General features: G+C 43.0%; 1 protein-coding gene and 1 long non-coding RNA gene across 3 annotated transcripts in view; one reads left to right on the forward strand and one right to left on the reverse strand.

Moving 5' to 3' along the window:
- LOC136391341 (uncharacterized) overlaps positions 1-13,863 on the reverse strand; it is a 179,519-nt gene that overhangs the window by 20,763 nt on the left and 144,893 nt on the right. The gene's annotated exons all lie outside the window — the stretch shown is intronic.
- Positions 4,965-5,903, forward strand: TAS2R41 (taste 2 receptor member 41). The gene has a single exon (XM_066366204.1). It carries the CDS (start codon positions 4,965-4,967, stop codon positions 5,901-5,903), a length of 939 nt encoding a protein of 312 aa, XP_066222301.1.

Raw genomic sequence — 13,863 nt, forward strand, 5'->3', positions numbered from 1 at the left:
CAGGAAATTATTGGGTAAAGCACAGGATAGATGCCAATTTCAACACTGTTAGTCTTGAGTTCCTACCAAAGGGCCTCCTGATGTTAGAACATGTTAATAGTGGCTGCCCTAGGCATCTCCCCAGAGAGTGTAGCTTACAATCCTTGGGTGCAGATCACTTCAGCATATTCATCCTTATGTCTCCTTACCCCCCATTTGCTGCTTCCTCCCCTTCTCCCTGAGCCATGAACTCATGGAATAGAATCCCTCTCTAATCTTCGTCTCAGCCAAATCTTCTTTGCTGGATCCTTTGACTTTCAATCCCTTAAAGCTAAAGGTGTGTTATTTACTCCCAGCCCCTTAACAGTCTCCATCTGCACCCCCCCATGATCTCATCCAGTTTAATGGTTGTAAATACCATGTTAATGACTCCCAAACCTGTTACTCCAGCCTTAACTCTTCATGAGATCCAGACTTAAATTTCAGTTGTCTACTTCATCTCTCCTCTTCTCAAACTTAACATAACCAAAAAAGAGTTTCTCCCACAAATATTTTTCCCTTGGTCTTCCTCAGCTAAGTAAATGGCTCCACAAAATTTACCCAGTTCCTGAAGTAACATGTTTAGGATTCATCCTTGATTTCTCTTTCTTCATCTCCTATATCAGTCCCATCTTTTTGAATCTGCCTTCAAAATATGCCAGCATCCTCCCACTGCTCACCACCGCCAGTGGTTCCTCTTGAGAACGAGCACCCTCTGGGTGTCCTCGGCCTACTGCGCTAGCCGCTGACGGCTCTCTTCCGCCCTTGCCTCTCCCACTCCCATTCTCTGCACAGTAGTAGCCCAAATGATCTGTTTAAAAACAACATAGATCACCCTACTCCCTGCTTAAATGCTCTAATGGCTTTCATTTATATTAGGAGACTATCCAAATTTCTTACCACAACCAGAAAGATTTTCTTGATCTTTCCCTTTAAATAACACAATGTAAGCCCTGGCCGGTTGGCTGAGCAGTAGAGAGTAGGCCCTGCATGGGGAAGTCTGGGTTCAATTCCCAGCCAGCGCACACAGGAGAAGCACCCATTTGCTTCTCCACCCTTCCCCCTCTCCTTCCTCTCTATGTCTCTCTTCCTCTCCTGCACCCAAGGCTCCATTGGAGCAAACTTGGCATGGGCGCTGAGGACGGCTCCATGGCCTCCGCCTCGGGTGCTAGAATGGCTCCAGCCATAACGAAGCAATGCCCCAGATGGGCTGAGCATCACCTCCTAGTGGGTATGCCAGGTGGATCCCAGTTGGGAGCATGCAGGAGTCTGTCTGTCTGCCTCCCCCTCCCCCTGCTTCTCACTTCAGAAAAATAAAAAATAAAGTAAATAAATAAATAAATAAAAATAACACAGTGTATAAAGTTGAAACTTCTGCCAGGTGCAAAGACTTAAAGATATGAGATTTCAGAGTGAGTTACCAGTTTATGATATGCGGGTTTTCAAAGGAAATGGATATAAACCTGTTCCATACTATTAAAACCCTTTGATAAAAGGGTTTGGACAGGAAAAGAGAGAGGGTGTTTTGAGGAATAAATATGTAGAAAAACCTGATTCTGAGTCTTGTTCCAAGGAGGACTCTGAATGCTTCCCCCTCACCTCAAACCTGGTGATGGTTCCGAGCTTCCATGGGGCCACTCCCAATGCCTACTGTGTTTCTTCAGTGGGCAGACGCAGTGGACTAGGGACTGGCTTCTGCCTGGGGCACAAAGAGAACGAGAGACAGGCTGACTGGTTAACTTTGGAGTGGACTCGGGAGGATGTGGCTATGTTAGGACTGTGGGAGCAGAGGTGGGGGTCAGGTGTGAGCCACAGGCTGTGTGAGTGTCTTGAGATCTGACTAGCAGGGCTGCCTACTAGGGTGTGGAAACTCCAGCAGCAGCAGTTTGGTGGTACAGGCCTAGGGGCTGATGAAGGAATCTTGAGGGATCACTCAAAATAAAGATGCTTCCTCCCCATCGAAGGAAACTTCGGTAGAGTAGGTCTAGTAGGCTCCCCTGGCTCCTGCAAGCTCTCCATGAGGGAGACAGCACAAACACCTGACAGGCCTGGGGAGAACAGAGCCAGATTCTTTGGTTCCAGGCCAAGTGGGACCCTTTTCTGCCCCTGTTTCATTTTCCCTGTTTAGTAGATGATGTTCAACCCCATCCTACACGGTTTAGTTAAAGTGTGGTCATTTCATTATATAATATTCATATATTGGACAGCAATGTTCAGTTTCTGGTTTGAAGCTGTTTTGTGACTTGTGATGTGATCCTGGGACAACCTATTTGATAAACATGAAAGGAGAAGTCATCCGGTCTGATGGAGTTTTTATTTTCTGGCAGGAGAACATTCCCTCCCTAATAAAAAGAAGGAATGGTGGAAAAGAATGAATAAAACTATGGCTTGATGATGTCATAAACATGGTCAGTTATACATGGAAAACTCAGCTTGTTTAGGCTGCCGAGGCCACATCTGCCCCTGAGCAAACCTTCCTCAGCCTACAGGTCTAAAGGAGCCGTGTTTCCCTCTCCAGCCCACCTCCAACGATCTTATTCTTCTGTTTTCTTCAAAGCTCTGATTACTCTGCGAAGTGTCTTGTTCCTGTGTTTGCTTGTTGTCTGTTACCTTCCACTGGACTGCAGGTTCCATAAAAGCGGGGATCCCACCTCTTTAGTTCACTGATCTGTCCCCAGTGACTAGAATATGTGCCCGTGTGTTTAAGAGCTCAGTGAATACTTACTGAGTGAATGGATGAATGTGAAAACTACGAGGAACGGATATCTGAGAGTGAGAAAAATGCGCATTCTTCCAACTTCAAGGGGAGCTCTCTTTTTATTGTGAATTATTTTCAGTGCAATTATACATTCATGCTGTTAGTAACAACTTTCATATTATTTGTATGACTAGTTTTCTCAGTTGTCTTTTTTATGACAAATTTACAATTGGAAAGGATACAACAATATAAAAAAAGCTTTAAACAAAAGTGGAGGAAGAAAAATTTGATATATTAAACAGAAAAAGTTTGAGTATGGATTGACTTGAATCTGTTTTCATTTGGAAAATCTTTTTATTTTCAACATGGTCTCACAGAGATCTCTTTTTAGTGTTGATATTGGAAGGCAGGGCTCACACGTGCCTGGTAAGCTACAGTGGTTCAGTGTGGTAGACAGTTATGTAATATTCATATATTGTTGGCCCCCCAAGATACTCACTCCTGATGTCCTCACTTGTGTGTAATCTCCTCTTTTTGAGTGTTCATGGAGAATGTGACTTGCTTCTAGCCAATAGAAGATGACAAAGGTGTTAGGATGTCACATCTGTGATTATGTTAGGACAGGGGTCAGGAACCTATGGCTCATGAGCCAGATGTTGCTCTTTTGATGGCTGCATCTGGCTCACAAACAAATCTTTAATAAAAAAAATAATGACGTTAAAAATATAAAACATTCTCATGTATCACAATTCATTCATTTCCTACCGCTCATGTTCATGGTTGCGGGTGGCTGGAACCAATCACAGCTGTCCTCCGGGACAACACCAAATTTTTATTGGATAATGCGTAACATACATGGTTCGTTGTATGGCTCTCACAGAATTACATTTTAAAATATGTGGCGTTCATGGCTTTCTCAGCCAAAAAGGTTCCCGACCCCTGTGTTAGGATATTTAAGACTTCTTCTAGAGACTGTTTTTGCTGGCTTGAGACGCCATGTTGAAACAGCCTGCCACTAGGATGTGAGGGTGACATTCAGTCAACACCCAGCAGGAAGCAGATGCCCACAATCCCATAACCACAAGAAAATGATCTCACTGCAAACATGAGACCAGTTTAAAGGATTGTCAGTTATTTACAGCTCGGGGCCATGAAGGATTTAAGGAGAGGTTTGTGCCTGACCAGGTGGTGGCGCAGTGGATAGAGCGTCGGACTGGGATGTGGAAGACCCAGGTTCGAGACCCCGAGTCGCCAGCCTGAGCATGGGCTCATCTAGTTTGAGCAAAAAAAAATTCACTAGCTTGGACCCAAGGTCGCTGGCTCAAGCAAGGGGTTACTCGGTCTGCTGAAGGCCCATGGTCAAGGCACATATGGGAAAGCAATCAATGAACAACTAAGGTGTCACAATGCGCAATGAAAAACTAATGATTGATGCTTCTCATTTCTCCATTCCTGTCTGTCTGTCCCTGTCTATCCCTCACTCTGACTCTCTCTCTGTCTCTGTAAAAAAAAAAAAAAAAAAAAAGAAGAGGTTTGTTACAAAGGTGAACCAAGGTAACTGACCTTGAAGGGGAGGACTGCTCCTACGTAAGGGTGGATGTATAACACCATTTGCATAGTAATTGGAGCAAATTATTTAAAAACATTTAAACATAAGATTTAATAGGGTGATTCTTTTATTAAAAAAAGAGGTTAAATAATTGGACACCAACTAAGTGAAAATTCTTGATTCTTTGTTTTTCAGAACAAAAAGTACGTTTACTCAATTCTCATGTGATTTGGCAACTTCTTTAGCCTCATTATTTGCCTAAGTCTTGGCCATATGAATGTTTCTCTGTACTTCTTGCCTGTCGATTTAATATCTTGAGAATGGTCTGATGGGGAGAGAGGGGTATGTTTATTGGGCCCAAAGATAGCATAAGATGGATGAAACTCAGTCACAGACCCCCTGAGAAACTGTCGATGTTGATGTTAACCATGGCAACATGCAGGCAAAACCAGAGAAAGCAAATCAGGGTGGGTTGGTAGGCATAGGGGTAATGGAGCCCAGGGGATATTTGCATCCTCACTGAGCCAAGCTCACCTTCCCTTCATAGCCCGAGCAGCTTCCTTCTCAGTGAGCTCTGGCCCAGATGCAGGGCCTGAGCATTCTTGTCACATCCCAAGGAAGAATTGAGAGGGACTGTGAGTGGGTATAGGGACGAGGCCAGGGACCAACGTAGGGGAGGTGACCAGAGGAGGGGCCAAAATGCAACCAGTATTCATAGTCCTCTTCATACTGATCTTTTTCCTGCTGTGTCTCCTGGGAATCCTGGCCAATGGCTTCATTGTGCTAGTGCTGAGCAGAGAATGGAGGCGGTTTGGGAGGCTGCTCCCCTCTGACATGATCCTCATTAGCTTGGGTGTCTCCCGTTTCTGCCTGCAGTTCCTTGGAATGGTGCACAACTTTTATTGCTTGGCCCACCCGAAGGAGAGCAGGCATAGTCTCATTCGGAAGCTCTTTCGTATTCATTGGCACTTTCTGAATTTGGCCACTTTCTGGTTCAGTGCCTGGCTCAGCGTCCTTTTCTGCATGAAGATCGCTAACTTCACCCACCCTACCTTCCTCTGGCTGAAGTGGAGGTTCCCAAGATCCGTGCCCTGGCTCCTGCTGGGCTCTTTCCTGGGCTCTTTGCTGGGCGCCTGCCTTGTCAGCCAGCTCTTCATTGCGGGAGATCACTCTGTGTTTGATGATTTCTTAATTAGAAACTTTCATGAGAATTTGACCTACGATGAGTGGAGAAGGATGATAGAAACTCATTATTTGATGCCTCTAAAATGTGTCATGTGGTCAGTTCCTTGCTTTGTTTTTCTGATCTCAACTGTGCTGTTGATTGATTCTCTGAGGAGACACGCTTGGACAATGCGGCAAAATGCCCACGGCCTGCAGGACGCCAGCACCCAGGCTCACATCAAGGCTCTGAGGTCACTCGTCTGCTTCGTCGTTCTTTACGCTCTGTCTTTCATGTTCCTGATCATTGATGCTGGACGCTTCTTTGCCATAAAGTCTGACTGGTTCTGGCCATGGCAAATTTTAATGTACTTGTGCACGGCGGTACACCCCTTCATCCTCATCCTCAGCAACCGCAGGCTTCAGGAGGTGTTTGGGCAGCTATTTCTTTTGGCCAGGGGTTTCTGGGGGGCCTAGGTGGCATGGTCTCCTTATCCTGACCCTCAGAAAAGACTCAAGGGAGGATGACAGATCATTTACGTGGAAAAAATCTTCATAGATAGATGTTTCAGAGACTGTGCTGGGGCATCCCTCCTTTGAAAAGGGGAGAAGGAGAGTAATATCTGGGTGCTCTCTGAGCATGATACCTTCCTTGGGACACTGTTAAAATGGGGTCCCATGTGTCCCAGAGAGCCAGTATTGTCCAGGTAAGAATACAAAATGTTGTGCTACTCTCTCTGTTTGTATCCTCTTTGTTGCGAGGAAGCCTTCATTTAGAAAGTTTTGATTAACTATACTATCTTATCTTGACAGCCTAAGGGGGGATGAAGAGAAAATGTAGAATCAGGGTGTGGATGGGGAGGCAGCCACCCTGCTGAGAATGATGCAGTGGAGACTGCTAAGGGACAGTGGTGGTGGACAGTGGCCCAGGTTGTGAGGTCTAAAAGCCTTTCCTTCTGGGAAAAATTTTTTTCCTCTCCCCAAACTTGGGTAATTTGGTTTTGATTTTATTAAAACTACTAGAAGGGTTCTTTATACCACCTCATTTCTTTTCTCATTAATATTTTTATTGTTCTGCCTCAATTGCCTCCTTTCTGACGTCTGAGTGGCACAACCAGACTGTTCCCATTGTTTATTCTTTCTTTAGAATCACACATTGTGATTTTCTCCTGTGAATATTGTCTCTGGAACTTTTTCCCCCTCAAGTAAGTGTCACAAAATTACCTGTGAATTGAATAAACATGTACTTTTTCTCTGAGAACCAAAGACTCAAGAATTTTCATTTGTTGGTGTCCAAAAATTATTTAATCTCTTAAAAAAAGAATTATCCTACTAAATCTTATGTTTTAATGTTTTGAAATAGTTTTTGCTCCAACTACTATGCAAATGTTTTTAAAAATAATTTTGTAAAACATTTAAATTAGACTTGGGTGCCATTAAAAGTTTTGCTAAGAGGCATCAACGTGCAAATTTCAGAGACCAACTTGCAACTGGATTCCTGATAAGGAGAAATTTTAGTCTCTGAGAGTGAAAGAATTTCCCTACCAATAAGGGTGAATGCTGTTGAATGGATGCACACTCATGAGCTATAATTTTGGGGCAAATTATTCTACATTTTAATTTCAAACATTTACTTTTTAATAGGTGATACATTCGCATGGTTAAAAATTCTAAATACACTTAAGAGTGTATATAAAAATCTCTCTCTCATCCCCTTTTGAGGCATTCTTACTAGTTAAAAATTAAAAAAAAAATTTTAAATTACAATACATTTAATATAATATTAATTTCAGGTGTACTCTTAGTAGTTTTTTCTTTATCTGTCCTAGAGATATTTTATTTTATAGCAGAAAGCCACTAAAACCTAACTAACAAACCAGTCAGGTAACTTAGGCACATCCAGGAGCTAACTACCCAGATACCTTATTAACTATGTTCTTCTCCCTGTGACTTTTTATGTGAGCAGTTCTACAATATATGCATGCTATTCTGTGGGTCACAGACCACCATGGAGCAGTCCTAAGCCATAGCAGGCAGTAGAAGGAACTTGAGTCCCCTTCCCGACTAGGGCGAGCAAGAAGAGCTGGGCTCCATATTGGGCAAAGGAGGTGGTCTTCTCTGGGGGGCAGGGCAGCAGCGTCTGGGGGACCCCACTGGAGCTGTAGCAGATGGCCAGCACTAAGAGGCTGCAGGTGTAGTTGAGCGTCCAGCTTGATCAGCAGGGTGATGAGCCCAGCAGGGTTAGCAGATGGCTGGCCCCAAACAGGACAAGAAATCCAGCCTGGATGTCTGTCACAAGAGCCCCATTCAGACAAGTTCACCCACCCAGGTCAGGCCCCCCTGCTAGGACAGGCGGGCCAGGCTGTTGCGGGAGGAGGTGGATAGAGAGGGTGGAATCAGGACCCGAGTTCCCAGAGTCTGGAAGTGGACAGAGAACTTTAGGGAGGACTGTAAGGACTTGTATGTTTTTTCCATTAGACTGCAAACTTCTTCAAGTCAGGGATTTTCAATGAGTTTTCTTTCTTGTACAAAGATTCCTAATGAATGCTTCCCATGAAAACATTTTTGTTGGGAGCAAGCATAAAAAGAGTTTAAAGGTCTTGAGGCTTGTGCTCTAATCCCAAGATGTAGGCCTGGAATTCCCCTTTGTCCTCCTTGCTCAGGCTGGGTTGGTGCTTCTTCTTGATGCTCCCGTAAGCCAGGCTGGCTCAGTGACAGAACATCGCTCACTTGGTTCTCAGCCTACTGATTAATCAAGCTTCATCCTAGGTTGATAAGATCAAGGCCTCACTGTGTAGAACATTATGCCAGCTGTAATTATGTCCCGACTTTGTGCAAGACTGCCATTTTCTTGGTGAATGCTGGCATTTCTTTGAATATTAAAGTAAGTGATTAATAAAAGGTGAACGCACACATCACTTACTAGCAGTGACAGGGCGTTTGGGAACCGATGAGGTCAGGAAGGGAGTACCCCTAAAACCCTTGGAGCTTTGTTGTGTATAAATCCTTCCATCACAGCAAAGACAAGCTGGCCCTCAGAACGACTCCCTGTTTACTTTCCCGGTCTTTAGTCTCTATCAAAGGATAAAGATGCTATTCTCTCCCTCTCCTTTTTTTTTGGTTCATATGAATGTGCTAAGCAATTCTGTAGTCTTTATTTACCTGTGTATTAGTAACCTGTCCTTCGAGCCTCCTGTGCCTTTGGTGAGAGAAGGAAGTGCACTTGTCTAGTAGGATAATAAGGAGACACCACAGGGACATGGACAAGAGTCCAACGGCTGGAAGGGTCCATGGGAAGGCCCACTGGGGGGAGCTGGAGAGGAAGAGAAAACATTCCAGATAATAGTATTCTAGGAAAATCCCACAGGATCCCTGGTGGATCCCAGATTGGTGCTTTCCACATTGGCCACACATTAGAATCACCAGGGACGCTTGGAAAACTCCAGAAGCCCAGACCACGCTCCAGAGTCATTAAATTAGAATCTCAGATGGGTGGAACCCAGACATTAGGATAATAATAACTTTGAATGTTTCCCAGGTATAACAGGTGAAGCTGGGTTTGAGAATCACTGCTTTAGAGGGAAACTTGGATTTCTTCTAAAGACTCAATGCATGGTTTTTGATAGAGGAATTTGTTTTGAGATAAACGCGGAAGACTTTTTGAGGAGGAAAGGCCTTTTGGGATAGACTTCTTATTCTTCGTTTAGAAAAGTTGAAGCCAAGAGAGTTAAATGGTTTGCTTCAAATCCCAGTACGAATTAGTGAAAATGTGATCCTGCCTATCTTGTTGTGGTGTGCTGGGTCTCCCCTTGGTCTTAGCTTTCTGGGGTCTGGTCCAAAAGCAACGTTTCAGAACATCTTCGACCCAGGGAAGAACTAGTGAGTATCAATTGGAGTGATGTGTGAGAAAGCCCTTCATAAGTTTCTGAGCTTTCTCTAAAGGGAAAGGGTTTGTATTAAGGATATGGGAGAGGGGCTACAGAATCCAATGGAATAGAAATGGAAACAGTTCAAGCCAAGTATTTCTAACAGGGTTTGAAGATAGGGCTTGTGGTCAGTGCGCAGCACAGTTGGGTACTATCCTGTCTCTCCTGGGTAGTTGGAACCTATGCTTATCTGTCTTCCAGTGCTTCCGTGGCCAGAAGGTATCATTGTAGAAATGCTCAGATTAGGAAGTGGCTTTGGTGCTGAGTTTCTGACCCTGCTCCTGGGATGGGAACGCCTGGCTTTCCAGAGAGACTTTGTTTTGTTGTTGTTGACAGCACACTGTTATATCAGAACAGTGAGAAACAAACATTTTGCCACACAATTAGCCAAATTAAGAAATTAGGAATTTTTAATTAGCCAGCTACACGGACCGCATGGAAATCTAAGTCATTCAAATCAATGTGGTCCTGAACACAGTTTGGAGTTAGGTTTTATAGGTAGAATTACATACTGATTGAGGAATGGGGAGGAGAGAAAGTTTAACAGTAAAACAAAGCAGTGAAACAAGCTTTCTTACAGTGTTTATCTATAGGGTTAATTCAGGGAGAAACAGTCTAAGAACAGCTGCTACTTCACAAAGATAGTCCAAGGCCACTTGGGAAGTCTGGGAAACCAGTCTCAAGGCCAATAGGGAGTAACTTACTTTTGGAAAAAGTAAGTTCTGCTAAAAGTCTTTTTGTTTAAAGGAAAGTAAGTTTGCCAAAAATTATTTATGTTACAAACCTCTCTTTTCTACATTTCATTCCCTACTAGTTTTAATTAAATTCTAATCAAATCAATGATTTATTTTTGATGCCATCCTCTTGTATTGGTGTGTATTGATTTCTGATTACTTTAATTTTATAGAGTTTATTCTTTCTTGAACAAACCTTGTTATAAAATTAAACATGGTCGTACTATTAGATAAGTTAAAATTAAAGTAAGAGGACCAATTGCTGTAGACAAAAGCTACAGTGACTAATTAAGCATTCTTTGAAACTAATTTTCTGACTGTTCAAATTCTTTTCTTTTTTCTATGTTTGCCCTAACTAAAGATAGGCTTTCTTTAATTATACTAGAATTATTAGCATAGAAACAACAAGTTTCCCTTAATGCTGCACATAAGCTACCTTGTTGAAGGAAAAGTAAATCTAAGCCTCTTCTATTTTGTAAAACTATTTCTTTTATACAAATAAATTTGAGGCATAACATTTGCTAGAATATATAACAGAGGCTTATTCTGTTCCCTAAACCTGTTTCTTTTCTTTATATAAACCGCTTACAACCTGCACAAACCTTCTGCAACTTACATAAACCCTTAGCTTTCATGAACTTTCTTATCTATTCAGAAATAACTAGCTTTCATAACAACTTACTTTTTCTCTTTTCTTAAAAGACATTTATACCTTATAACTTCTATTATCAAAACTATACAATCCCTTTTTAATCAGAATTCTTAATTTTAAAGATCTTCACCTTTAGTGACAACTTAAATTAGTAATAAGCAATTTTCTTTTAAAATATGCCTCTTTCTTAGTGAAGGGACTTATACACCTTTTCTTTATGACTTATAGAAGCACATGTATTAAATCTTGAGATGACATGCTCTGGCCTTCCCCGGACCCGAGCCCCCCCCTTCCTAAAGTTTAATTATAAAGACGTCCTCTGCAACTTTCCTCAAGCTTCTGCTGTGTGTAGACCAGCCAGCTCCTGGTCCGTGGCTGGAGCAGAGCATGTTGTCCTTCTCAGGGTCAACTTACAGGGGTTGATGAGATCCGTTTGCACTGTCTTCATCTTCAAGGGAGCCTAGGGAGAAGGGACGTCACCCTGTCTAATACAATTCTATGTGGGGTGAATTTTTCCTAGTAGGGGGTATATTTAGCTTCTAGCAAAACTAGGGGGAATAAGTCAGTCCAGTTTTCACCAATTTCTAAAATGAATTTAGTTAGGACTTCAGAGCTCGGGACAAGTTGAAAGAATGAACTGAACTCTGAGGTCTATAAGCACAGTATAATTTCTAATTAATGTTGAGTGCCTTTCCTAACAGCTGTGAGACCTTAGATACAAATGCAGGCCCATTATTAGACCTAATATTAATGGGCAAGTTAAATCTGGGAATAATTTTATATAGCAATTTCTTAACATCTGTTATTGAATTCTCATTTCTAGTAGGAAAAGCCTCTACCTATCCTGAAAAGGTGTCAGTAAGACTAATAGATACTTATATCCCTGTACTTTATCTCTGTGAAATCTATCCTTAATGTTCACTTGGGAAAGCTCCTTTATCTCTATTTTTCTTTACGACTTCTCAATTTTGTTTAGCATTTACCAGGGCACAAATTAGACTCTTGGACATTATCCTTTCTGCAATAGCTTCTAAGCCTGGCAAGTGGTAATTTTTCTTAAATGATTCTATTAGCTTAGTTTGGCCTAAATGAGTAGCTTGATGTAGCTGACTGATAACCTCTCTGCTCAGGGCTCTTGTCTGGCAACTCTAACTACCCTTCTTTATTTTAGACATCCCTTTTCTTATAGCAAAATCCTCCTCTAGTTGATTATAAAAAAAAGTATCTCTGGTAGTAAGCTTTCTGGTAAAGTTACTAAGATTTCCAAAGGCCCTACTGGTTTTAAAGCAACTTCTTTGGCTGCCTTATCTGCTGCCCAATTACATCTTGCCTCTGTTGAGTCCCCTTGCTGGTGTCCTGGGCATTGAATACATGCTACAGTTTCCGGCAACCAAATAGCTTCTCGTAAAGCTAAAATCTCTTGGTTTTTAATGTCCTTACCGGCAGATGTCAGGAATTTTCTCTCCTTATAGATTGCTGCATGAACCTGGGCAGTAGCAAAAGCATACCTACTGTCATTGTAAATGTTGACCTTCTTTGTTTTGGCCCACCTCAATGCCTGGGTGACAGCGATAAGTTCTGCCTGCTGAGCTGAGGTCCTGTGGGACAAGACTTGGGCCTATATGGTCTTATCAAGAGTTACTATAGCCGCTCCAGCATATTGAACCCTATTTAGGACAAAACTGCTGCCATCAGTGAATAGCTGTACTTCTGCATTAAATAGAGGTACATCAGTAAGGTCTGGTCTTGCAGTTTGAACAGAGGCTAACACTTTAGAGCAGTCATGCAAGGGGATGCTTGGTTCTTCATCAGGCATCAGGCTTGCTGGGTTGATAGCCTGCGTCTGGACAAACAGTGCGAGGCTGATCTGTGAGCAGGGCTTGATACTGCGTGATCCTAGCATTAGACATCTACCTTTCTGGAGTTCCTCTAAGCAAAGTCTCTACTGCATGTGGGGCTGTCAGGAACAGTTCTTGCCCCGTGGTTAGTTTATCTGCCACACAATCAATCAATTAGCCAAATTAAGAAATTAGGAGTCTTTAATTAGCCAGCTACGCAGACCACATGGAAACCCTAAGTTGTTCAAATCAGTGCAGTCCTGAACACAGTTTGGAGTTAGATTTTATGGGGAGAATTACATACTGATTGAGGAATGGGGAGAGGAGAAAGCATAACAGTAAAACAAAGCAGTGAAACAAGCTTTCTTACAGTGTTTATCTATAGGGTTAATTCAGGGAGAAACAGTCTAAGAACAGCTGCTACTTCACAAAGATAGTCTAAGGCCACAGTCTGGGAAGTCTGGGAAACCAGTCTCAAGGCCAATAGGGAGTAACTTACTTTCGGAAAAAGTAAATTCTACTAAAAGTCTCTTTGTTTTAGGTAAAGTAAGTTTGCCGAAAATTATTTATGTTACAAACCTTTCTTTTCTACACTTCAACACTAAGTAACCAAGCTTTAGTCCCCACGTGTGGCTCCTGAGTACTGAGAACAGCAATGAAAATCCTCACCACTGAAGAGAATAAGGTGCTAAACAAGAGTCAGAAAAGAAAGCTGGAAGGAACCTTTAGGATCCTTGCAACCTCATCCCTTCACAAATGAGAAAGCTGAGGCTCAGCAGAAGGGATTTGCTTGAGGTGATTCGCCCTGTTGGGAGCAGAGCTGGAACTGGGTCCAGAACCCAGGGACCACAATCTCGTGTTCTTCCTGCTCCATCCGCGGAGCACAGGAGTATATCCATCCTCCGGTGGGCAGCAGCAGCCCACAGGATGAAATGTAGGGCAGGTGTGATTGTGGGGGGAGAGGGAGCCCTGTCTGGAAAGGTGTAGTGATGGAGACATTGAACTGCCACAGGTAACACAGAGACAAAGGTGGGAGAGCAGTTAGCCCAGGTCAGTGGACTGGAGGTCCAGGGCATCAAGTCAGCTGACCTCTCTCCATTTTGTCTATAAAAGGGAAACCCCCACTTCGTAGTTGAGTGCCAGTCCGGAGCCCGCACACTAACTCTCAACCTTCTCAGCAGCCAGGAGGGAGAGCTGGAAAAACCTCCGCCAAGCCCGCTTTCACTCCCTCTTTCTGACTCCTAACTAACTGCTTGGGGTCAGAGAGGGTGTTTCCTCTTTCCCCTG

Source organism: Saccopteryx leptura, chromosome 2 (genome assembly GCF_036850995.1).
Source record: "Saccopteryx leptura isolate mSacLep1 chromosome 2, mSacLep1_pri_phased_curated, whole genome shotgun sequence".
Classification (NCBI taxonomy): domain Eukaryota; kingdom Metazoa; phylum Chordata; class Mammalia; order Chiroptera; family Emballonuridae; genus Saccopteryx; species Saccopteryx leptura.

What these genes read in the sequence shown, in the direction of transcription:
- TAS2R41 (XM_066366204.1), top strand. Translation starts at nt 4,965, where the DNA reads ATGCAACCAGTATTCATAGTCCTCTTCATACTGATCTTTTTCCTGCTG.